This window comes from Petaurus breviceps, unplaced genomic scaffold (assembly GCF_028583685.1).
Source record: "Petaurus breviceps papuanus isolate PSGF00001 unplaced genomic scaffold, PetGlider_PUasm1.0 175, whole genome shotgun sequence".
Lineage (NCBI taxonomy): Eukaryota > Metazoa > Chordata > Mammalia > Diprotodontia > Petauridae > Petaurus > Petaurus breviceps.
Genome location: NW_027185764.1, coordinates 30,123,845 through 30,147,536, shown reverse-complemented (window position 1 = coordinate 30,147,536; position 23,692 = coordinate 30,123,845). Strand labels below are relative to the sequence as shown.

Here is a 23,692-nt window from a genome sequence, read left to right as displayed (position 1 = left end):
TTGGACATCAACAAATTCATCACAAATTCTATTAAAGCTCATGCAATAATGGTCAAGCCTTTAAATCAGTGTGTCAATACTGCTTGTACTTGTGAATCTTGCCATATATTGATGGTTCATTGATGATAATCAGGATATCAAAGTGCTCAATGCTATGAAAGCAAAACACCCCCTTTTTGATTTCCTGGAGATAGACATTGTCACATTCTCCAGTCAGAGAAAATAAACATAATGAAAATTCATTTTATATGATTCTAGCAGCTAGTTTAATATTAATAACTTTTATTACACAGAACATTTAAATATGTATTTCGAATCGCTCTTTTCTGTCCCACCCTCCTCACTGAAGCCCTATTCTTAAAATGGCATGCTATTTTTGTCTTAAGAGGTAGCTTTTAGTATATTTCTAAGGAAAACAATATGATCATGAGGACTAGCTAAGGAACTTAATAAGACCTTTGCTTTAAAGTTTTTTGTATCCTGGCTAATTATAGATGTTAATGTAGATTCCAGAGGAATCTTTCTAATGCATTTTCCTGCAGGTAGCCATTGGGCTAAGTTATTTCTTGTACCAGATTTAAAATAAGAGCCTTTAACCGGTTTCTATTAAATTCATTTATATAAATAGCTTCTTCCCTTTACTTAGTACCTAGATTAAAAAGAATATCCTGGTGAAATGTGCAGGACATTAACACTGGTTTTCATGCTAAAGGCTTTTAATTTGACATTTAATGGAAAAGCAAGATTTATGCACTTGGATTTAAGCATTGCTGGTATTTCACTATAATGCTCTTCTAAAATCTGAGTTGTCATAGCCTCAGCATTTAACCTACCTGGACTTGATTTTATGAAACCTTCAAATTTCCTCATCCAATAAATCGCAATGAAAATTACTCAGAAAGCAGGGACTGAGCCTAACTTGGACTACATAACCTACTCTCCAGACATCACATCTATTCTGCTTGTGCATTTAATATGATGCAAATTTTTATCATTGCGTCAATTAAATGTAACTATGTCCATCGAAAAGATCAATTTTTATTTATTTCATTGAGCAGGATCTTGGCATTTGCCATACCACTATTAAAAGCCACTATTTTACTTACTTCCTACCATACAAGTTTATTTAGTATTTTTGACTTTGTTGTGTTCTCTCATACCCAGAATTTCACTCCCATCAGTGAGTTGGTTGAAAATTTCTTGGACGACCCAGTGACAGAATTAAATTCATGGTATCAGGTAGGAATTAGTATGTTTAAATTCATTAGGTTTTTGAAAAAAAAAAGTAACAGAAGTAAATTTACTTTTACATAGCAAGAACAGCATGCTTGGGGTGGCTAGGTGGCACAGTGAATAGAGCACCAGCCCTGGAGTCAGAAGGACTTGAGTTCAAATATGGCCTCAGTCACTTGACACACTAGCCATATGACTTTGGGTAAGCCACAACCCCAATTGCCCTCCAAAAAAAAAAGCAAAAAACAAAACCCAGCATGCTTTAATATTTTTGAGCAAATTGTAGTTCACTTCAGGTCCATGTTAACCATATCAGCAGAGCTTAGGTGACACCCGTTCCTTAACATCTTCTGTGATTATTCACAAGTAGTTCTTGCTGTTCCTGCTTTAATGCTTCAAAGCACTTTGCAGTCTGTTTGACGTTTGTGTTCCTGTTCTGTCCATCTTTGTATTCTCAGCACCTATGACAGTTTCTTGCATATTCCAAGTTCTTAATGAATGTTTACAGAATCCTTTTTTTTAAGGCCAACTCAGCCCATTTGTGCCAAAAACAGACTAGTTTTCAGATGAATCCTTATGGAGCCAAGTTATTGTCAAGTTGTAAAATAAGCAGAATTCTAAAAATCTAAAAATATTTTAGAAAGTATTCAGAAGTTATTTCAACAGAATATTGGGATAGAACTTTCATAATCTAAATTCATATTTTACTCAAAATATGGGTTTTAGATTGGAGGATATACAGTGATAGGTTTTTTAAAAAGTCAAAATTTGAAAAGTAAAGCTTTATTGACATCAATAATAAAGTTGACTAAGAGATTTCAACATTTAGGACTTTCACATTCTCGCTATTTTATTCAACTATTCAAGCATTCATTTTTCCTAAATATACTCTGCTGATTAAGAAATTAAAAACCTGTGTACATTAGAACATATTCAACAATTATACAATGGACTGTGCTCTCCAGTCAAGTCTTCTTAGAGGGGGAAAAACCAACTTTGTTCATTGCAACCAGGACAGGATAAAATACCACTCTCCTTGGGAGAGATCTGTACCTGAATTTAATAGAGAAAGAAAAGATAACATGCAATCAGTTATTTTGTTTATAATAGTCCATTTTCTTATCAAATCTTAGTTGGACAAAAGACATGGATAAGTTGACAGATATACCTTGCTAGGTTCCCAGCTGGTGAGTTCACAGAGAATTCATAATGCTCTTATATTAATGTTAATTTACATATCTGTATTTTCTAGAATTTTATATATGGATATATCTCAAAGAAACAGATAAGAATATCAAGTTGTTTTTTTTAAAGATAAAGATGGTAGAATCATTCCACCAGATTAAAAACTATTATAAAGCAACAACTAGCAAAATCACCAGTTATTATAAAGAGACTATTCTATGAACTAAGAGAGTTTGACATGTCAGCAATTTTCATTTCTCTCACCTTGTTCCTCTCATCTTTCTCAATAGGATTCAAATACAAAGAGTTTTGGGGCAAACTGTTAATTTGCTCTTATTCTTTTATATTTAATATTTTATGACAAATACATAGGTAAAACAAATCCTTTATGAAGTTGAGTTTTAAAATTTAACTTTGCTATTTTCAATTCATAGCCATTTATTTCTTCTCTTTTGCCTGCTTTCCTGTTTGTGGTGGGATGTGTGTGTGTGTGTAAGTACTTGTAACAAATATGCCTAGTGAAGCAAAACACACTGCCACATCCAAAAATGTGCCTCATTCTGAGCTTTGAGACCTTCTCTTCTCATTCAGGAGGTGGGTGTATTTGTACATCATCTGTCCTCTGGAATCATGGCTGCTCACTTCATTGATCAGAGTTGTCTTTCAGTTTTCTTTACAATGTTGTTGTTAATAGTATAACTGTTCTTATTTTGCTTACTTCACTCTGCATCAACTAAGCAAGTATTCCCAAGTTTCTCTGAAACTCTCTCTTCATTTCTTATAGGACACTCTATGAAAGTGACACTCTAATCAGGGAAACTAATTGCAAACAGTCGTCTCCCATGTTAACTGTTCCCCTTTTTAATCCTAGCTATACTAGTTTTGCTTGTGTAAAAACTTTCCAAGGAGTTGGTCTAAACCCCGTTTCCGATAAGACTGCTTTCCAATTTTCTCAGCAGCTTTTGCTATCACATATCCTTACCCTAGTAGTTGAATAAAAGCATTAGGGGGATCCCTGGACAGTCGCTCAAATAACTGGCCATATCTTTGTACAAGTTTTCTCTTTGGAACGAGTATGTGAGATGGTGACATCTATCAAAAACATTGTTAAGTTTTTATGAATTAATGTTACAGTTTATTGGTTAAGTTCTCCATGATAATTTAAGGGCTAAATTTTTTCAGGGGATTTATCATGCTTGTTCATAAAAGACAGTGAACTTCTAATGTGAATTTTAGCTACCGTGTCCTATCTTGGTAGGTATTTGGCAGGTGCTGAACTTTTAGCATGCAATGATGTACTGTAGTCTCTGTGTCCCTGTTTCCTGAATAACAGATCTTGTTCACTAAGTCTAGAAGCCTTATTGTAGTTTCTGCTGGCCATCAATAGATCCACATGCACCACTTAGGTGTTTTGAGGTTTTTCTGCTGACGTAGTGTTAGCTGAGTTCGTGAAGATGGTGTACTCTTTTTGATTCCCCTCTTAGAGTAAATCCTTTCCAGGGCTATGCAGAAACAAGCTACTTTCAGTTAGATCCAGCAACTCCAAGGACGTCTACCTGCTCTCAGTCTCTCCTACTGCTTGGGGAAAATGCCTACTAATTCCAGAAATGTTCTCTAGCTTTTATTAAACCCATGTTTCATGCATTCTGAGAATGTCTATTAATCCTCTTCCTTCTTTTTTGACAATGGAATATTTGTCTTTCTACAGATGTCTTACAGTGACAGGTTTTCCTGTGGGGTCTTTGTTAGGCAACTTTACATGTCTCTTATGGGCAATTTTATGATTCCAAATATAATTTCACATTAAGACTAGTATTGTGGTTTCATCAGGCTCTTTCCATTCAGCTTTGACTTAGGGTGTGAGTAGGCCTCTTATCAAGTCCAGCAACAGTCTTCTTGATATCTTTATGCTCAATGTCTCTTGCCTGGAGGAGAGTAAGTTATTTATATCCAGCGATTCAATGTGACTCCAGATCAATCTTGAATATTCTAGTTTCTATCTTTCCTTGCCACACAGTAAGAATATTCCACTCATCCATCTAATGAGATAGAGTTGTATTTTTTTCCCCGGTAAATTCAAATGATGCTGCTGCTGCTGCTGATCATCAATCAGTCACGTAGCCAACTCTTTCATTTTGCAGGAGGACAATGAAGGCCAGGGAGATGAAGTACCTTGTTTAACATCACACTGATATCAAGGAGAAGAGCCAGGGCCTCCTGGACCCAGGTGCTCTACTTACCAAGCTACTGCTCTCACATTACGTACTGTGCTACCTTTTATTCTCACAGCTTATAGCAACTATTCCATGTAAAAGCCACTTTAAAGGAAGCAACTAGCCCTGTAGTACCCACATTAATTAGAGAAGAAATCCTACTAGAATGAATTCCATGAAACATGTTTTCTGTGGGTAGTATATTTCAATGAAAAGATCATTAGAAATCTCATTCCTAGTCTTTATGAACTGAAGACCAAACAAAGCTGATGCCAAAGCCACTGTGTAATGAAAAAAGGTCTGCAGGGAAGCAAGCAACCTAAAGCACTAATATCACTGACAATCAAGTCCATTTATTGGTGGCCACTCCCCAAACTCTCTCTCCCATTTTTTCCTTCTCTCCCATTGTTCTATTTTCTCCCACCCTACCATGGCTTTTAACTCTTTCTTTCTTCTGCCACAGGCCTACCTTAGTCTTACCAGTGACACCCAGAGCTTCATCTATCCTTAATATTCCTGAATTTTGTGTCTGTAAAATGGTTTTGGAGTTATCTGTTGGAGCTGCTTTCAATGTTTTAGGTGGGGATTTTGACTTGTCTGTATAAGTCACTCTAAAGAAAGTATGACATTGTGGAATATTTGTCCGATAGCAGGTAGGAATATATATGGTAGAAAGGACGTTGGATTCAGAAGTATTTTCTACTTCAGGAAATTTAAAGCTCACAGGATATCAAGTTGGAAGGGATCATTTTAGGCCTTCCAGACCAACCTCCACATTTTATAGACAAAAGAGTGTTTTAAATGAGAAGTTTTAAGTGACTCATCCAAAGTCACTCAGTATATAACAAGCAAAAACGTGAAACCAGTTCCTGATTCCAAATCCAATGCTCTTTTTAGTACAAAATGCTACCTCTTGTTGTGCAAATACCATATAATCGCGTACTTTTTATAGACTGATTCCACAGATGGAAATTAAAGAAACCATTTATCATATTAAGCTATTCACTGTAGAGAAATCATATGTACATTGACCAATTAAACATCTATCATTGAGCACCCACTAGTATAAAGAAGTAGCTTTCTTACACTGAAACCAGAGATTGAGAGGCCTTGTCACATCCTTAATAGATGCAGTTGTCACCTAGTGCAAGGTCCCTATCTTTTCCCTAAGATACATCTCCCATTTGGAAAGGCATAGGAAAATATCTAATTTCTCAAAATTTATTTCAGTACAACTTAACAAAAATAGGTATATTTAAGAAAAGTGAGATGACAGTTACCATACTTACTCCTTAATTGAAGTGCTGGTGCCTTCCTTCTTTTTGATGTTGTTTTAAGCCCTGCAGAAAGGGGACAAAAATATTAAAAAGGGAATATCCACTGGCTTCATAAAACTGTTGGTAATCAACTCAAAATGTTTATCTGTACCTCTCCTACACATTCAGATGCTAATTTATGTTATGGTCATTTCCCAACTATATTGTCAGTCATTTAAAAGAAAGATCTGTGCCTTATTCGTTGTGTTCTGAGTACTCTACACCTAGGTGACCTGAACACAGGTCAAATTAATTAATTTATCCTAGTGCCCTGGTGAAGGAGATAAAGGAGAAAGGCATGGGAGAAAAAGCCATTTATCTGGCAATCCCACACCAGAAAGTACAAATGCACACGCCAGGCCTATTTGTTTTCTCTGGAGCAGCTGCTAGCCCAAAGTTACAAATACGTGGTGGTCAATGCCTAATGTCTTAGACAATCCTACTGATGGGCCAGGTAGCAAAGCAGAGAATCTGCTGTATCTATAAGAAGAGAACCAGAAGCATATAAAAAATTACTGGGTTTTGACTCCTACTTATGAAACAGTATTGAGAAGATTCACTGACTGCCTTGATCCAAACCAAAATAACCCACTGTCAGCAAAACTCAGTAAGTGTATTTGACTTGATCCCTGAATCGGGCATTTTGTAATGAGAGACAGTGTAGAACAGGTGAGGGAAAGCTGGCCTCATGTTGGGAAGACCTGCTGCACTTAACTTCTCTGTCCCAGGTAACTCAGACTCTCAAGCTGCAGGATTGTTGCTGATCTGCAAGGACAGATCATTGACTACACCCTCCTCAATCCCCAAAACAATGTTGATATCTTTCTAATTTTCAAAATGCTTTCATAACATATTATCTCAATTTGCTTTTAAAAACTCTGTGAGCCACCCAGAAAAATAGCAAAGCTGACCAAAGAAACATGGAATGGGCTGCAGGAAGACAACCACACTGATACACTGTTACTGGAGCTTCAAACTGGCCCAACTGTCCTGCGTGTTAATGTCGAACTAATAAGCAAAGGATTAAGATAACAAAACCCTCTGACCCAAAGATCCCATCGCCAGATATAAAGCCCAAGGAAGTTACAAACAGAAAGAAAGGTACCATATATCAAAATATTTATTGCAGAAAAAAATGGAAATTAAAGTTGGTGTATGTTAATTGGGAAATGTCTAAATGGAACTCTCACACAAAATAGAATGGTAAATCAATGAATTCTACACAATGATGAATGAGTAATTAAGAGAAACATGGGAAGATGCATAAAATGACACAGACTAACATAAGCAGAACAGAATATTGATAAGGTTCAGTTCCTTTCAGTCCATTCCTTGATCCCTGACAAAAATCTGATATTTAGAGTACCAAGAGTTAAAGTTTATTTACAGTCTAAAAACTCCATGATTCTTAGTTTTCTCTACCCATTTCCCTGCTGCTGTTCTTCCTCCTCAGTCACTGAAGAAGCTACAAGGAGGCCACAGAAGACTGAGGGCCACTTTAAATATTTCTTTGCATCATGGGTTGTCAAGGCTAAAACACACAGATTATGCTGGGTCAGGGCTCACCAAACTACAGCCTGAGGGCCAAATTAGGCTGCCCACCTGTTTTTGTACAGCTCCCAAGCTAAAAATATTTTTAAGTTAAAAATCTATTTTTGTTAAGTACAGAAAAAAACAAAGGCTAAACATCGTGCATTTAAAACCGTTCTTAGCCTGTGGGCTGTACAAAATCAGGTTGGCAGGCCAGATTTGGGCCTTAAGTCATACATAGTTTGCCAATCCCCATGCTATCGGGCAACAAAGTAAGGAACATAACAATCCACAAAGAATTAAAAGTGGTTCTTCAAAGGGCAATGGCAAGTCACATGATGGGCCTAAGCAGGCTGCAACATATAATCAAAGAGGGACTCTGAAAAAGAACAGGGGTAAAAGATGTCATCAAAGAGTCACAAGACGGAAAGGTAAGACAAGCTGGTCACGCGACAATGGCAAGAGGACGGTCAGTACCCCACGAATACCCTCAAGATGTCAGAAGAATGGAACCCCCATGACAAATGCATGGGAGTACATGGCATGGTACATAGTCATTTGAGTATGAGTAAGATTTGTTGATATTTTTTGCTTTTTTATCACATTTATTTCTCTCTCCCACCCCACAACAGGCTGGTAAGAAGGAAAAACATTCATAGTCCTCCACATCTCCCAGAAAGGAGGGGTGCCTTTCTCATTTTTCTCTAGTGTTGAAATTGGTTATTACAATTACTCTGCAGTCAGCTTCATTTTAGCACTCTAATTTGATAATTTACACTATCAAATTACACCAGTAACCTTTTTCCTTTTATATTACCAACATCTGAAAGCTCCTTTATTATATCATGCAACATTCCAATAGCTCCAAAGGAGCCCTTCCATCCCTGCTTGCTGAGGACTTTATATACTATACTTTACTTTATCAATTAGCATACTATAAACTTAATTTTAAACATCAAAAAAAATCAACTAATCTTACATTTAAAACTATCTGCATTTTTAAAATGAATTATAACATTGATTTTATTTTTAATAAACAAAATCATTTATGAGATAAAATAACCTTAAAGTATTTAAATTTGAAAACACATAACTAATACTTTTAAAAAGGATACCATTCCTGGGAATAACTAAAATTTCTTTGCAGCCACAGAAAAGATAGAAGTCATATGCCTACAGAAGAAGTATTCAAATAAAGGAGCAGATTTATTACCTACCAGATAGTAACCAGTATGATAGCCACTCATGTACCAGGCTATTAACATACTTCCCAAAGCATCAGCATCTTCAGGAGAATCGGGAGACATGGGAGGTGGTGGGGGAATCAACTGCAAATGGTAAAATACTCATTATTATTAGAGACAATAAGCAAAAAAGTGATAGATGGCAGACCATTTACAAAGAACATACTGAATATTAATAGCATCTTCTAATAAGGTATGTAATTCTTTACACAAAATAAAGATCAATTTAAGAGTATATAGAAGTCAGCTAAAAAATAAGCCCACAAAAAATTTAAAATGAAAAATGTTAATTTTAAAACCACCCTTATTTTTCTGCTGAACTAAGAATGATCCAAGGGTGAATGACTATGGATGAATTAATTATCCAGAACAGAATCCTGAATATTTTTTCCTTATTAAAAAAATTATCTTATGAGCACAAATAAATATATCACAGGACTAGATTTTTGAAAAGAGGATTACACACACACACACACACACACACACACACACACACACAAACAGAACATAATAGGAGAAATAGGTTCTTCCCTGTACCAAAATTTCTTTGGGTCTATCTTTGACACTCAACCACTTAGAAATTCATTCTTTTAGGTTAAAGGACATTAAAATGCAAACCTAGGGGTGGCTAGGTGGTGCAGTGAATACAGCACCAGCCCTGGAGTCAGGAGGACCTGAGTTCAAATGTGACCTCAAACACTTAACACTTACTAGCTGTGTGACCTTGGGCAAGTCACTTAACCCCAACTGCCCCTCCAAAAAGAAAAACAATAACAACAAAAAAACCAAACTTATTTGAGATTACTGGGGAAGCAGGAAGGTTCTAAGGTAGGTGGGAGTTTAGAGCAGGGACATGGTTTCAAAGCCAAACTGGCCCCAGAACAATTCAAACAACTCTTCACTAAACTCACTGAAACCCCCATTTTTAGGAAAAGACTCCTGAATGGAGCTCAGAATACTTTGAAATCAGTACTTACTGGTGGTCCTGAAGGAAATGGTGGGGGCCAGCCTGTGAGGAAGGGTGGTGGGCCACTGAATTTCAGTCCAGGCTACAATGAAGTATTTAAAAAAAAGAAAAATGAAAAAAAAGGCTTCACCTGTCCTAAAACAAAAAGGGCTGAAATTTATATTTATAACAACAACAATAATAAATGGTATTCAGTTCTTTGAGGTTTGCAAAAGCAAATATTATCTCATTTTATCTTCAAAACAACTCTGGAAGGTAGATGCTATAATTAACCCCCATTTTACAGATGAGGAAATCAAAGCAGACAGTGACCTGTCCAGGTCACACAGGTATTAAGGTTGTTTATGAACTCAGATCTTCTTGCCTTCAGCCCCAGTGCCACATAGCAACCTAACCCTAAAATGACATTCATTCCTCTCAGTAGGTATTAGCAGCATGGGCTCAAGGCCACCCATTTATCCAGCTTCCTGTTCATGCAGACACTTCAGAAGAGGCAGGCAAACCTTTTTTCTGTTTTCATTTTAAGTTTCTGAAATTCGGTTTTTGAAATAGTTTTTGTTTCCAATCAAAAATAGAAAAGTAAAAAGCAAATAAAAGGGCGGAAAAAAAGGCAGCCATAAACCATTTTGCTTTTTACAAATGGTCTAGCTACCAAATATTTAAATATTCCAACCTTTTATTTCACCATCTGATTGCCGTACAATTGTCTTTTTGTTTAACTACTTGATTACAATTTTCATATGACCTCACCTCACTAATAAATTAGATATGATTACTGAATAGAAATGATCAATTCATCACTCTCACTCTTTATTCTGAGATTACTTTCAGAATTTTTGGATAAATAAAATAATTATTGATCCAATGTGTGCCTAATACCAACATGTTTCCACGGAAAGTTTTAATTTAATAGTCAAGTTATCATCCAGAGGAAATGACGATGTATGTCCTTAAAATAAAGGATGAATTTCAAATGAACACATGATGAATAATGTTAAGCCTTGATTTGCCTATCTAATAAATAAAAAAAAAGTACTTCCAACCCAAGGAAGGCTGACAATATTACCAGTTCATTTTATATGCACATTTCATATGAAAAGCGAATAGTTGTAACAAAAAGGTTTTTGATTTACTATGGTTTTTCAATTTCAGTGCCAGAAAAACTCCCAGTAAGGAAATCTCTCCATAGATCAACAAACATTTATTAAGCACTTAGTATTTAAAGCCACTCCTAAAGCAATAATGGCTAGATCTAGATAAATCAGGTAAAACAAAAACTTTACAATGATCTAGTAACAGATAATTAAGAATAGTTAATTTTCTTTCCTCTAAATTTCTCAGATTGAGTGCTTGCATAATTGTAAATCTCTCTTTTTCTTTCATAAAAGCCTTTGGATACATTATTGTTCTTAGATTGCGTCTGACTCTTTGTGACCCCATGGACTATACTATCTATCTATGGGGTTTTCTTGACAAAGATACTAGAGTGGTTTGCCATTTCCTTCCCCAGTGGATTATGGCAAACAGAGGTTAAGTGACTTGCCCAGGGTCACACAACTATTAAGTGTCTGAGGCTACATTTGAACTCAGGTCTTCCTGACTCCAGACTCAACACTCTAACCACTGAGCAATCTAACTGCTTATTTTTGACTACATGGCCTTAGCTAAAATGACAGATATTAAGCTTCTTCTCATTTAAAGAACAAAATAAAAGTAGACCCCTGTCAAATGACTTAATGCACACTGTTTAACTATACTGAGAGGGCCTGATGCTTTAAAATAACAGCAGCTAGCTTCCATATAGTACTTTACAATCTACAAAGCACTTAACATATCTGATCTTCACAAACATCCTCTGGGGAAGGCACTATTTATCCACAGCCTTCAGGGAAGGATAAATGAAGTTAGGCTCCATAATTCTTAAGGTTGCTTCTTCATTAACTCATCTTTTTTAGTTCTTCTGGAATACAACCTTCCTCAATCTTTTTTTTTTTTTAAAGCAATTGGGGTTAAGTAACTTGCTCAAGGTTATATGGCCAGGTGTTTCTGGGTGGGTGCTAAGTGTCTGAGCCTGAGATTTGATCCCAGGTCATCCTGGAGCTGGTGCTCTTACTCGCTGTGCTACCTGGCCGCCCCCTCAATCTCTTTTTTATTTTCTGAGCTCATTAATTTCACAGCAGCTTCCCCTCCCCCACCTCCCCCCGCAGAAGGGCATATCAACTCATATTCAAATAACATATAATCGCATTTCAAAGGAAAATTCTAGACAGATCTTCTAAATCTAAGGTTTGGTTGTTTCACACACAGCCAAGTAACTCCCAGTCAGCAGAGCTTACCTTGCCTAGCCCTGGCACTGGGAGAGGAAGTGGTGGTGGAGGAGGGAAATAAGAATTCCAGTGAGCAGCTTTGGATTTGATACGATTCTGTTTGTTTCCAGGTGACCTGGAGGATTTTTCACTTTCATCTGTTGAATACTGACTTTGACTTTCATTTTCATTCTTGGAAAGAAAAAAAAGAAAGGTTAGTTTTACTAGGTATGGATAAATTGTTACTTATATAATGGCCAGAAGACGTTAATACCAACACCTTTTCTCAAACTGGCAACTTATTCATTGTACTGCTGTGTAAAGCACATTTTAAGACAAATTATAGCTTTAAAAATTACGCAATATAGATTTAAATACTGTATTGACTGAAAAACAGAATGGCTTATATCAAGGAATACAGATAATAACTGGTTTTATTTTCCAATATATACTTTTATCGTTTCCCCTGTTCTAAATAGATTCATTTTAGGAATGCAATCTATATTCATACCAAAATGCTATCTCTTTGACATTTAAAAATGTTATTTCATATTGCTCTAACTATTCACAAAACTTTTGGTACAGTTCAATCAACTGAATTTACCAAAAGATGTTTTCAAAAGACATAGAACCAAGTTTTATCCTCAATTCAATACTCCATCTCTAAGGCGTATATACAAAATTTATATTCTTACTTCATGAATAGGTTCTTCATCACAAACCCCTTCACTGTTTGGAAGAAGAAGATCTGACAAATTCTGTTCTTCTTTATTTCCATAGCCAGTGTAAACTACAACACAAGTCCCTCTCTTCAGATCAGCTGATGCAACAGTAGCTGGGTATATGTTGCCATCTTCGGACCACACTGCACAACAAGCATCCCCAACTTTCCACTGCAACAAACCACAACACTTTGAAAACTTGTATGTTTACATATTCTATAGCCATATCTACTCTATATTTGCCTAAGAAGATCAGAAATCATTAAAACAGTTAGGAATAATAAATATAATTCAAAAGGTTATTTTCTGAGGCTGAGTTTGAAAAATATATCTTGCGCAACAGTTTTATGCACACATACTAAAAATTTGCAAGGAGATAAAACTTAAGCATAAGTTAGAGGCATTCTGCGATCTCAATTTAGAGTGTTACTTTCTCCATCTGACAATTTAATTTTACTTAACATTGTAACATTCTAAAAGCAAAGTGAAATTTTATGTTTTTAAATACCTGTTTCAATGGTGCTGGGTTACTTTTTTTCTTGTTTCTGTTCTTAATATTTTTTCTTTTTGGTCCAGTACTTTTTTGTTTGTCTGAAGTTTCAGAAATTTCACCATTCTTTAAAGCATTCTATCAAAGTAAACATACATGTTACTTCTCCATAAACACATCGATCAATATTCACTTAGTTCTTACAAATAGGTTACTAAGCCACATTCCAAAGCAGGAAGCTCCCACTTCTTCATCATCTCACTCACAAACGCATTACTACCAGGCTCTTTACCCTTCTAATCTACTGAAACTGCTCCTTCAAACATGCCAACAAATCCTGATGGTGCCACTGAACAAGCGAGTAAACCTGAGGAAGTGATTTGCCTTCTCTGGGCCTCAGAGAGCTGGACTTGAGGATCTCTAAGATATTGTCTAGCTCTAATTCTCTAAGAACCTAGGAAGGAGATTACAAAGACAACAAGGAGTCAAAGGGACACTACAAAGTTCAAAGGAGATATGTAGAAAGATATCTGTCATGTATTCCACAAGGCTTAATGCAGTTTTAAGCTAGGTAAAGTTTTATACACAAAGCTTCTTGGGGCATACACCCACAGATACACATGTGTGTATACATACCCACAGGTTTGCATACATCCTTTCCCATTGAAAGGCAAAGGACCAAAGCACCAAACAGACAATTTTGCCCATTCTGTGGCAAAATCAACTGGTAACTTTGTTAACTTTTGAAGGAAAGGCAATTATCACTTCAACAGCAGTGAGAAAACCTTTTACTAGTCCCTGTATGACCATGGACAATTCATTTTCTCTTATTTATGCCTCCATTACATGATGTATAAAACTTAAGAGGGTCCAAAAAGAGGGACCCTTTAAGGTCCTTCCCAGGACCTTTAAATACATCTCCCTGCTTACCATATCTGATAGCCTTTACTTAGATCTGCTTCTGTTCGACAAATCTGGTTAAATTCTGCAACCATTTCACATTGCTCACCATCCTGTTTTCCTACCTTATTAATGACATTACTCTATCCTGGTTCTCCTGACATCTTTCTGATTTTTCCTTTCCTAGACCTTACCATTTCTTTTTTTTTTAAGTAATCTTTTTAAAAAAAATTTTTTTAGAGGGCAATTGGGGTTAAGTGACTTGTTTTTTTGTGTTAAGTGTCTGAGGCTGCATTTGAACTCAGGTCCTCCTGACTCCACGACCTTACCATTTCTTTATTTAAAAACTCTTTATGAAAACAAAACAAAACAAAACAAACAACTCTTTATGATTTCCCACTGTCCACCAAAAGAGTCCAAATTCTTCATGACCTAGTTTACCTTTCCAGTCTTATCCCTCACTACTCCATAATGCAGATACTCCACCTCCCTCTACCCCCCCCCCCAACAAAACGGACTCCCTCCCTTCATAGCTTGGCTCATGTCATTATCTCTAATCTCTTTCTCCCTCAATTCTGCCTGCTGAAACTCTTCCTTTATTTTGAGGAATAGGGCTACCTTCTCTATGAATTCTTTCTCTCTTTTCTCTTGAGCTCCCTACTGAGAGTAACTCTCCACATATCATTAGTACTAGTTGTACTAATCATACTAACTTTCCACTCAAGCCCTTTCTGTGGGACAGCCTAGTTTTGCTATCTGAACACCAGCTTAGCTAAGTATGAAGCAACTAATTACCAGCTGGTTGACTAGTAGGTCATGAATTCTTTTCCTGGGGTAACCAGTGAAATAAAGAATGGACTTTACACCCCACTTCTCCCCTCACTTCTGCTGTTGTTAAGGTGGTAGACAGGGAACAGAGTGTTAGAAATGAGCTTTTAGAACACTTACAAATATTTAAATATTTCAGACTATTTAAAAATCGTTAATATTTCAAATGTGAAGACAGGCTCCATATGAAAAATACATACAGCATCATTTTTTGTGCTTGCAAAGAATCAGAAATAAAGTGTAGACCCATTAATGGATGAAAAATTGAGATACATGAATTGTAATGGAATATTATTATACCATAAGAACACCGTGTGGGCTAATATGTATCAGTAGAATTGGTAAATATCTTATAGTATTTTAACACATAAAATTTCTCTTCATTTCTAGCCTCTCACATGATAAAGTCCTCTAGGTCTTGTGGATTCTTCTCAATGTGTCAAAAAAGGATCAATAAAAAAAAATTAACGCACAAAAAACCCCAGATCTTTTAAAAGTTCTCTATCAATAATTTTGCTAGCATAGGTCCTGTAATCTTGCATGTACTTGGAAGAATATTTCTTTCAGAAAAATCCACTAGGGGTGGCTAGGTGGCACAGTGAATAGAGCACCGGCCCTGGAATCAGGAGGACCTAGGTTAGGATCTGGCCTCAGACACTTAACACAAAAGCTAGCTGTGTGACCTTGGGCAAGTCACTTAACCTCAACTGCCCTCCAAAAAGCAAAAAAAAAAAATCCACTAATTCAAGTTTCATTAAATCAAACTGCCTGCCCCCCCCCCACTTGCTAACCAAAGTTATTGGTCTTGTGGCACAGTGTGACAAAACACAACAAGCAATAAGTTATGACATTATTAGAACCTACAATTCCATTCAACAAACATGAATAAAGGGTCTACTAAGTGCAAGGCAACAGGCTCAAGGCTGGGTACAAAGGTGAAAAAAGCTTTTGCTCTTAGGGAGCCAACTTTCTATTGGGGCATACAACATGTATGCTGGGCACATACTGTGTATACATGTTGAGCTGAGCTGGGTTATAAACCAGATATGTAAAGGAAAAGACAATCTGAGTAGAGAGAACACTAAAAACAAGAGGGATCTGGAAAGCTTCACGGAAGTGGCAACTGAGCTGAAACTTGAAGCAAGATAAAGACTCTAAAGAGGAAGTGCATTTATACAAGTTTGACGGCTTCAAGTAACTGATTCCATTTAATTACCTTTACTGAGAGGGTAATGCAGGGTTCAACAAATGTGCTTTGAATTGAGCTAGTTGTGGTCCCCAAATTTAGGAGCCACATTAATTTTTCTGCTTCCAAAAGAAAAAGAACAATAATGGGTCTTAAGCATAACAGCTGATCCTTTTGTGCTGGCAAAGAATCAGAAATTATGGGGATGCCCAACAACTGGGGAATGGCTGAACAAGTTGTGGCACATGAATGTACTGTTCCATAAGAAATGATGAGCAGGATGATTTCAGAAAAGCCTAGGAAGACTTACATGAACTGATATTGAGTAAAGTGAGCAGAGCCAAGAGAACACCGTACACAGTAACAGCAACATTGTATAATGATCAATTATGATAGAGTTAGCGCTTCTCAGCAATATGATCCAAGACAATTCCAAAAGATTCACGATGGAAAATGCTATCCACATCTAGAGAAAGAACTATGGAGTCTGAATGCAGATCAAAGCATACCATTTTCACTATTTTTTTTTTTTTTGCTTTTTGGGAGGGGAAAGGCAGGGCAATCAGGGATAAGTGACTTGCCCAAGGTCACTCAGCTAGTAAGTGTGATCAAGTGTCTGAAGTTGGATTTGAACTCAGGTCCTCCTGACTCCAGGGCTGGTAATCTATCCACTGTGCCACCTAGCTACCCCTACTATTTTCACTTTTTTGTTTTTTTTTTTCTTTCTCATGGTTTTTCTCTTTTGTTCTGATTCTTCTTTCACAACATTGACTAAAACAGAGATATGTTTAACATGATTGTACATGTATAGCCTATATCAGATTGCTTGCTGTCTTGGGGAAAAGGAAGAGAGAAAAATTTGGAACTAAAAATCTTACAAAAATAGAAGGGTAGCACCCACCCAGAAACACCTGGCCGTGTAGCCCTGAGCAAGTTACTTAACCCCAATTGCTCAGGGGCGGTCAGGTGGCTCAGAGAGTAAGAGCACTCCTCCAGTGTCAGGATGACCTGGGACTGAATCCAGGCTCAGATACTTAGCACCACACTCAGAAATAACTGTCCGTGTAACCTTGAGCAAGTTACTTAACCCTAATTGCTTTAAAAAAAAAAAAAAAGAATGTTGAAAACTATCTTTACATGTAATTGGAGAGAAATAAAATACTATGAAGTGCAAAAAAAAAAAAATTTGAGGAAGGGGCAGCTAGGTGGCATAATGAGAAAAGCACCAGGCCTAGAGTAATGAAGACCTGAGTTCAAATCCAGCCACAGACACTTACTAGCTGAATGAACTTGGGCAACCTGTCTGCCTCAGTTTTCTCATCTGTAAAAAACAATGTGGGGATAATAATAATGCCTACCTTCTAGGGTTTTTGTAATGGTCAAATGACATAACATTTGTAAAGCACTAAAAACAGGGTTTGGAACATATTAGGCCCTATATAAATGTCAGTTATTACTATCATCATCATCATCATCACTATCATCACCATCATCACACAAGGGTATGTGAAAGTTACACTGAACCAGACTTCTTCGTAAAGGGAGTAGAACTGAAGTCTGAACTGGTTCATTGACCCTGAGGAGGCCGAAAATGCTGAAAGTCTGTAGCATTGCTAAAGACATCAAGTTATGAAGATAAGACACCAAGTCTATAAGGAGGAAGACAAAGTACACTAACATAGGTTGCCTTGAAAATTCTGGATGCTGTGTGATTCACTTGCTAGGTCCCATGGTAACTGGGCACTCAGGATTGGTTGGGTCCTGAGTTAAATCACTAACAGGAGAAATGCAAATGAAAACAATGAGATTTCACCTCGCACCCACCAGAATGGCAAAGATGATAAAAGAAGGAAATATTCTATCGGAGAGGCTATAGACAGGCATGCTAATATATTGCTGACAGAGTTGAAATTGGACCAAGCAATATAGAAAATAATCAGAATTATTCAGAAAAAGTCATTAAATTGTTTATACCTTTTGAACCAGAGATCCTAGTGGGTATATACTCAAGGAGAACAAAGACAGAGAGGTCCTATATATCCCCAAATATTCGTAGCTGTGGATAAAAGGAAATAAACGAACCAATTGGGGAATGGCTAAATAAAGCAGGATTTATGAGTGTACTAGAATAATATTGTGCTATAAAAATACAAATCTGAGGGAAATAGAGAAAAATGGGAAGACATGTGAAATAATAAAATAAAAAAGGACCACTGACTGGTATCTAAGAAATGTCTAAGAAAACACAAAATGGAAGTTGAACCCAAAAGAACTATAATTGATCAATCTTTGTCTTAGAGAAGTGATGATGAAACTCACTTCTAGATAGAGAGGTAGGTGAATATAGATGCTTAATGTTGCATACACTCTTTCTTTTGTTATAAGAGTGAGGCACCTGTGTGGAACACGTACAAAAACAAGATTTCCATTTAAATCCACAAATATGCATTCAACTGTAAATAAGAAAAAAAAAGATACAAGCATTTAATACCTTAAATGATGCCACAGCTTTGTCATATGCTTTTATCAATGCTGTATCATCCCATATGTCAGAATCATCACTCTGAGGGGAAAAGACAGTACAAATTACTAAAGCATGAATTATATTATACTATACCTTCAAAACCACAACTGAAAAAGAAAATAAGGAATATCAAAAGTCAACATAATCCAGAAATGACAGAATGAAGTTGAAGTCTGGTTTAAAACTGATTGAATTTTCCAAGGCATAGCCCCATGACAAATATCCTGAGGTCTTCCCCCTTTTTTATGGGATGTTATAGCTGTAGGTTGAAATCCTAGTTTTTCTTCAGTTAGTAGGCTCCCGAACAAGGAAGGAAATAGCATTTATTAAGTATTATTTGCTAGTCACTGAGCTAAGTGCTAGGGATATAAACACAAACTAGCAACAAAGTCCCTGCCCTCAAGGAAGTAACAGTGATGGGAAAAGAAACATAAAGGGGAGCCAAAGTTGGAAAGGGGGTGGTGGCGGCTGGGAAGTGGAAGAAGTGCATGAACATGCGGGAATGCTTTAGAAATGGCTTAGTTTGGGGCCATCACAAATTCTTGTCCTTCCATCTCTCCCACTTCCTAAAGCTCTTCGTCTCTACCAAAACATGTGGTTCTGTTATCCTTCTCTAGTCTCTCAGTTCAATGAATCCTATTCTGACCTCCCTTTTCTTCCTTCAGTCTTAACCTCAGTTAACCAGTTTGATAAGATAGTATAGTCTAACCTTGTCTATTTAACCTTCTTAATTTCCTGCTGGTCTTACCATACTAATTTCTAACCATGGGCTACACTACACTCTATCATCTGCTTTCTTTCTTTCTTTTTTATTTTTGCCTTTTGGAGGGCAATTGGGGTTAAGTAACTTGCCCAAGGTTACACGGCTAGTTTTTTTGTGTGGGTGTTAAGTGTCTCGGGCCAGAACCAAACTCAACCAAACTCGGGTCCTCCGACTCCCGGGCCAGGGCTCTTAATCACTGTGCCACCTAGCCGGCCAATCTGCTTTCTTCAATATCAAGTTACTAGAGAAAGTTAAAACAAGGCAAAAAACAAATTATATAAGACCCACTAAAAAGACAAAGTCCCTGAAGAAGAGATGTGATTACACACCACCATTCCCACTTCTTTACAGAAGCAGGGTACTCACAAGTGTAGAACAACACATGTAAAATCAGATTTTTTTCTAATGTTAGTTTTGCTGAACTTTGCTTTTCTTTCTCTTTAAAAATTCTTTATTATAAGAGAAGGTTCTCTGGGAGAGAAGGAAGGAATACAGTGGGAAATGTAGTTGATGTAAAAACAGAAAGTATTAAATTTTCACGGGCCCTCACTCCAAACAGTGACTAGCCAGTTTTGAACTTTCTCCTCAAATCTCCATCCTATTTCCCAAGCAAATGAACCTGCCTCATACCAAGGTTGAGGTGATCTCTTGCAAGCTTCCTCACAAGACAGATTAGGGTTAGATCCCTCAATTTTATTACTATTCCTCCACAACCTCAAATTTCTCTACACCTTTTCCTATTCGTTCTAGTCACAAAGATGAGGTAGTCCTTCTTGCTAAAGTTAATCTAGATTCTATTTCCGAGGCAGGAAGAATCTGATTTCGGTCTTTCTGATTCCAAGGTTAGCATTCTAACCAATGACCAATCCAACTGTCCAATACTCATGTGAAAATCCTGATTTTAGCAAAGTCAGTCAATAAACTATTATTTATTATTTCGTCAAATGTTTCTTTATTAAGCCCCTACTTTGTACTAGACACTGTTTGGGGAATACAAAGAATGGCAAAAGACATTGAGTACACAATCTAAAATAAGGGGAACAATATGCAAATAATTATCCACAAAAAAGCTAAATACAAGATAAACAGGAAATAATCAACCAAGGGAAGGCACTAGAATTAAAAGTTTGGGAATGCTTTTTGTAGAACAGGCTTGCACAACCTGTGGCCTCCTATGGCCTATGAGCTGCTTGCAGAACGACAAAGGATTTCCTCTACATATAAAGGATGTTCTCCTCTAAATTTTTCTGTAGGCCACCCAAAATCTTTTGGCATGCTGCAAGCCTTGGACCTAAAAAGCCACAGCTTGGGCAGACCAATTGTAGAAGGTGAGATTTAAGCTTGAACTTGAAGGAAGTCAGGGAAGCCAGGAGGCAGAGCAAAGCATTCTCTAAAGTCTTTCAAACTAATGCGGTGAATATTACTACAAGTAGATACATTCAGAACTTGTTGAATGGTCTAGTATAGTTGTTAATGGTTTAACATCAACCTGGAAGGTCTCCAGAGGAGTGTCCCTAAAATGTGATGGTTCTGCAGTAATATGTTTTCAATGATTTAGATAAAAGGACAGAGGGCATAGGATAATTTTTAGGTGACTAAAAACCAGGGGGGATAGCTAACACACTAGCTAACAGAATCTGGACTCAGAAATATTCTGAAAGGCCAAATCAAGAGGAAATGAAACAAGGACAAACGCAAAGTCTTGCACTTGAGTTATAAAAAAAAACCACCCCCTTTCACACATACACAAGATGGGGTAAGTATGGCTAGAAAGCAGTACATGTAATAAAAGATCTGAAGATGCTATTGGAAAACTTGAAAGCTTAATTTTCGTCAATTGTGGGATTTGGAAGACAAAAAGCTAATGGGATCTTAGGCTTCACTGAGAGAAGCACAGCTCCAGGTACATGTAGATGACAGTCCAACTATACTCTGTCCTGACCAGACCACATGTGGATTATGTGCTCTGTTTAGTTCAATTACTTTGTATTTATTAGTTATTTACTTATTTGTGTACATGTTATTTCCTCCCAGGAGAATGTGTACTCAAGGGCAGGAGCTGTTTGGTTTTTGTCTCTGTATTCTCTGGGATTAGCAGAGAAGCCAGGAACCTAGTAGGTGTTCAATAATTGCTAGCTGAATTTAAATGAAAGAGTGGGAAGAAGGCAAAGAACCTATGAAGGAGACAAAGAAGGAAGAAAACTTTCTCGACAGAACCAAGACTGCAAGGTTACCAAGAAAGGAGAGAAAATCGGGAATAATAAGGTGATCTATAGTATCAAATGTTGCAGAGATGTAAATAAGGTAATATAAAGTCATAGGATTTGGTGGTAAGAAAGTAGTTAATCCTTTGAGAAAGAAGTTTCCTGAGAGCACTGGTGGCAGAAACTCAAACCAAGGGGCTGAAGAAGAAATGAATGAAAGAAAATGAAAAAGGAAATTTCCATAGCATCATTACAGATAGAATAGCTTAAAGAAGTAGTAAGATAAAAAATATAAAAAAGCGGTAAGATCAAAGGAAAGTCTTTATCTTTCAGACAGGTGAAACCTGGGCATTTTTTTGTGGCTGGAAGGGAAAAAAACAGGAGAGATTGCATATGCCGAAGAGAAATCATTAATTGAGTAAATTTCACCAGAGGCAAAGGGATGGGGTCAAGGGAAGATACGGAGTCAGAGGACCTGTGCTCGAAATCTAGCTCTGCTACTTGCTATGACCTTGGGGAAATCACTTTTCTTTTCTCACCTGTAAGAATGAGGGTAGGGAGGGAGTTTCAATTGGAAGCCACTAGAAAATCCCTAAAATTCCCTCCAGCTCTAAAGCTATGATGCCACCACAGAAGTAACTAGGAAAAAACTGTTAGTTTTTCTGGAATTTGCCTCCAGCACAAAAAAAAAAAAAATCACATATTATTACCAATTTACTGTCCCTAAGAGATCAGTAAGCAGCAGGTATCAGAATTTCCAGCTGGACAGAACTCCAACTCTCTTCTCATTTGAAGAATGAGGAAATTGGGATTAAGAAACCTGTGCAAGCTAGCGCCAGACTGAGCAAGGAGCTGGAGCCAAATAACTATCTCTAAGGCTGCTGGCCTCCCACCTCTGCGATCCATAAGCATTTATTAAGCTGCCATGTGCCACTGTAAGGTAAGGACTCTTACCGTAGCTAAGCGCTGGGGGATACAAAGGAAGGCAAAAGCGGGGTCCCGGGTCCTCAAGGAGTGCCCATTCTGAAGGGCGGAAAGAACAAGCATCAACTATGTGCGCACCGAGTACAGACGGGTAAACGGGAGGTGATCACACAGAGAGAAGGCACCGAGAGTAGGAGATAGGGGAAGTCTCGCAAAAGGTGGGATGTCGGCTGTCTTGAAGGAAGCCCGGAGGAGGTGAGAAGAATTAGAGGTGGGCCAGGAGGTCACTGAGTGTCTCTTATGCGGGGGATAGGGAAGCTGGCGGGGGATTCATAGTTGATCCCGGCGGTGACATCGTCAGACCTGCCCTTTAGGAAGATCACCGACCGCGCAGCAGGGGGGCCCCCTCCCCGCCCTCCCCCCCCCCCCCCCCAGCCTCTCTCCGCCTGGGTTCTTATGTGCGTGAGTTCCCCGGGAGCGTTGCCAGGGGGAGGCCCAGCCGCTCGCTGGGGAATCCCGGCTCCGCTGCCGGGCCGGGGCTCGGGGCTCGTCCGCCTCCGTGGACGACCACGGCCTCAAGGCGAGATGCGGGGAGAAGATAGAGCACGTAGGTCCCCGAGGGGGAAACCGGTGCCTGCGGCACAGCCTCACTCCTCACCCTCACTTACCCCGGGACGCCGAGGCCCTCCGGGAATCTCTTACCTGCCCGGTACCTCTGCGGAACAATACCGGCTCCTCGTGCTCCCGGATGCCGCCGCCTAACGCAGCCATGGCGAGCGGAACCAGGAATCCAAGGCGCAGGCTCTACGGCTCTCCTCTGCCTGGCCCCGCCTCTTGGAGACTTCCGGTTGTGACAGTTTCCTCCCTCCCCTAAAGCAGTTGGGAGAGGATGGGGAACGCGGACCGGACGCAGACAGACGCGCGTTTCTGGCTGCCGCGCGGAAGCGGAAGTGGAAGTAGAGGCCCCGGAGTACGGCGGAAGGTAGAGGGAGGGGGAGGAGGGGTGAAGCTAAAGAATGGGAGGGGGAGAGGAAGGAGGGGCGAGACTAGAGAAGGGGAGGGGAAGGCAGCTAAACCCGTCTTCCGCTTCCGTCGCGGGGTTTAACTTCACCTCTTCTTGCAGTTGACTTCAGTCATAGAGTAACCCAACCATTCTT

The 23,692-nt window shown here is 38.2% G+C and overlaps 1 protein-coding gene across 3 annotated transcripts; it reads right to left on the bottom strand.

Moving 5' to 3' along the window:
* Positions 1–1,018: 1,018 nt before the first annotated feature.
* Positions 1,019–23,459, bottom strand: SMN1 (survival of motor neuron 1, telomeric). Of its 3 annotated transcripts, XM_069084997.1 has the most exons (9): positions 23,238–23,448; positions 18,612–18,683; positions 13,225–13,344; positions 12,690–12,887; positions 12,025–12,186; positions 9,699–9,770; positions 8,695–8,805; positions 5,921–5,971; positions 1,019–2,286 (listed from the first exon to the last, which is right to left on the bottom strand). In XM_069084997.1, exons 1-8 carry the CDS (start codon positions 23,304–23,306, stop codon positions 5,924–5,926), a joined length of 852 nt encoding a protein of 283 aa, XP_068941098.1. In that variant the 5' UTR covers positions 23,307–23,448; the 3' UTR covers positions 1,019–2,286; positions 5,921–5,923. The 3 variants fall into 3 exon arrangements, with proteins under 3 accessions (XP_068941098.1, XP_068941100.1, XP_068941099.1); XM_069084999.1 differs by lacking the exon at positions 18,612–18,683 and having other exon boundaries at positions 23,238–23,459; XM_069084998.1 differs by lacking the exon at positions 9,699–9,770 and having other exon boundaries at positions 23,238–23,452.
* Between the last annotated feature and the right edge of the window lie 233 nt (positions 23,460–23,692).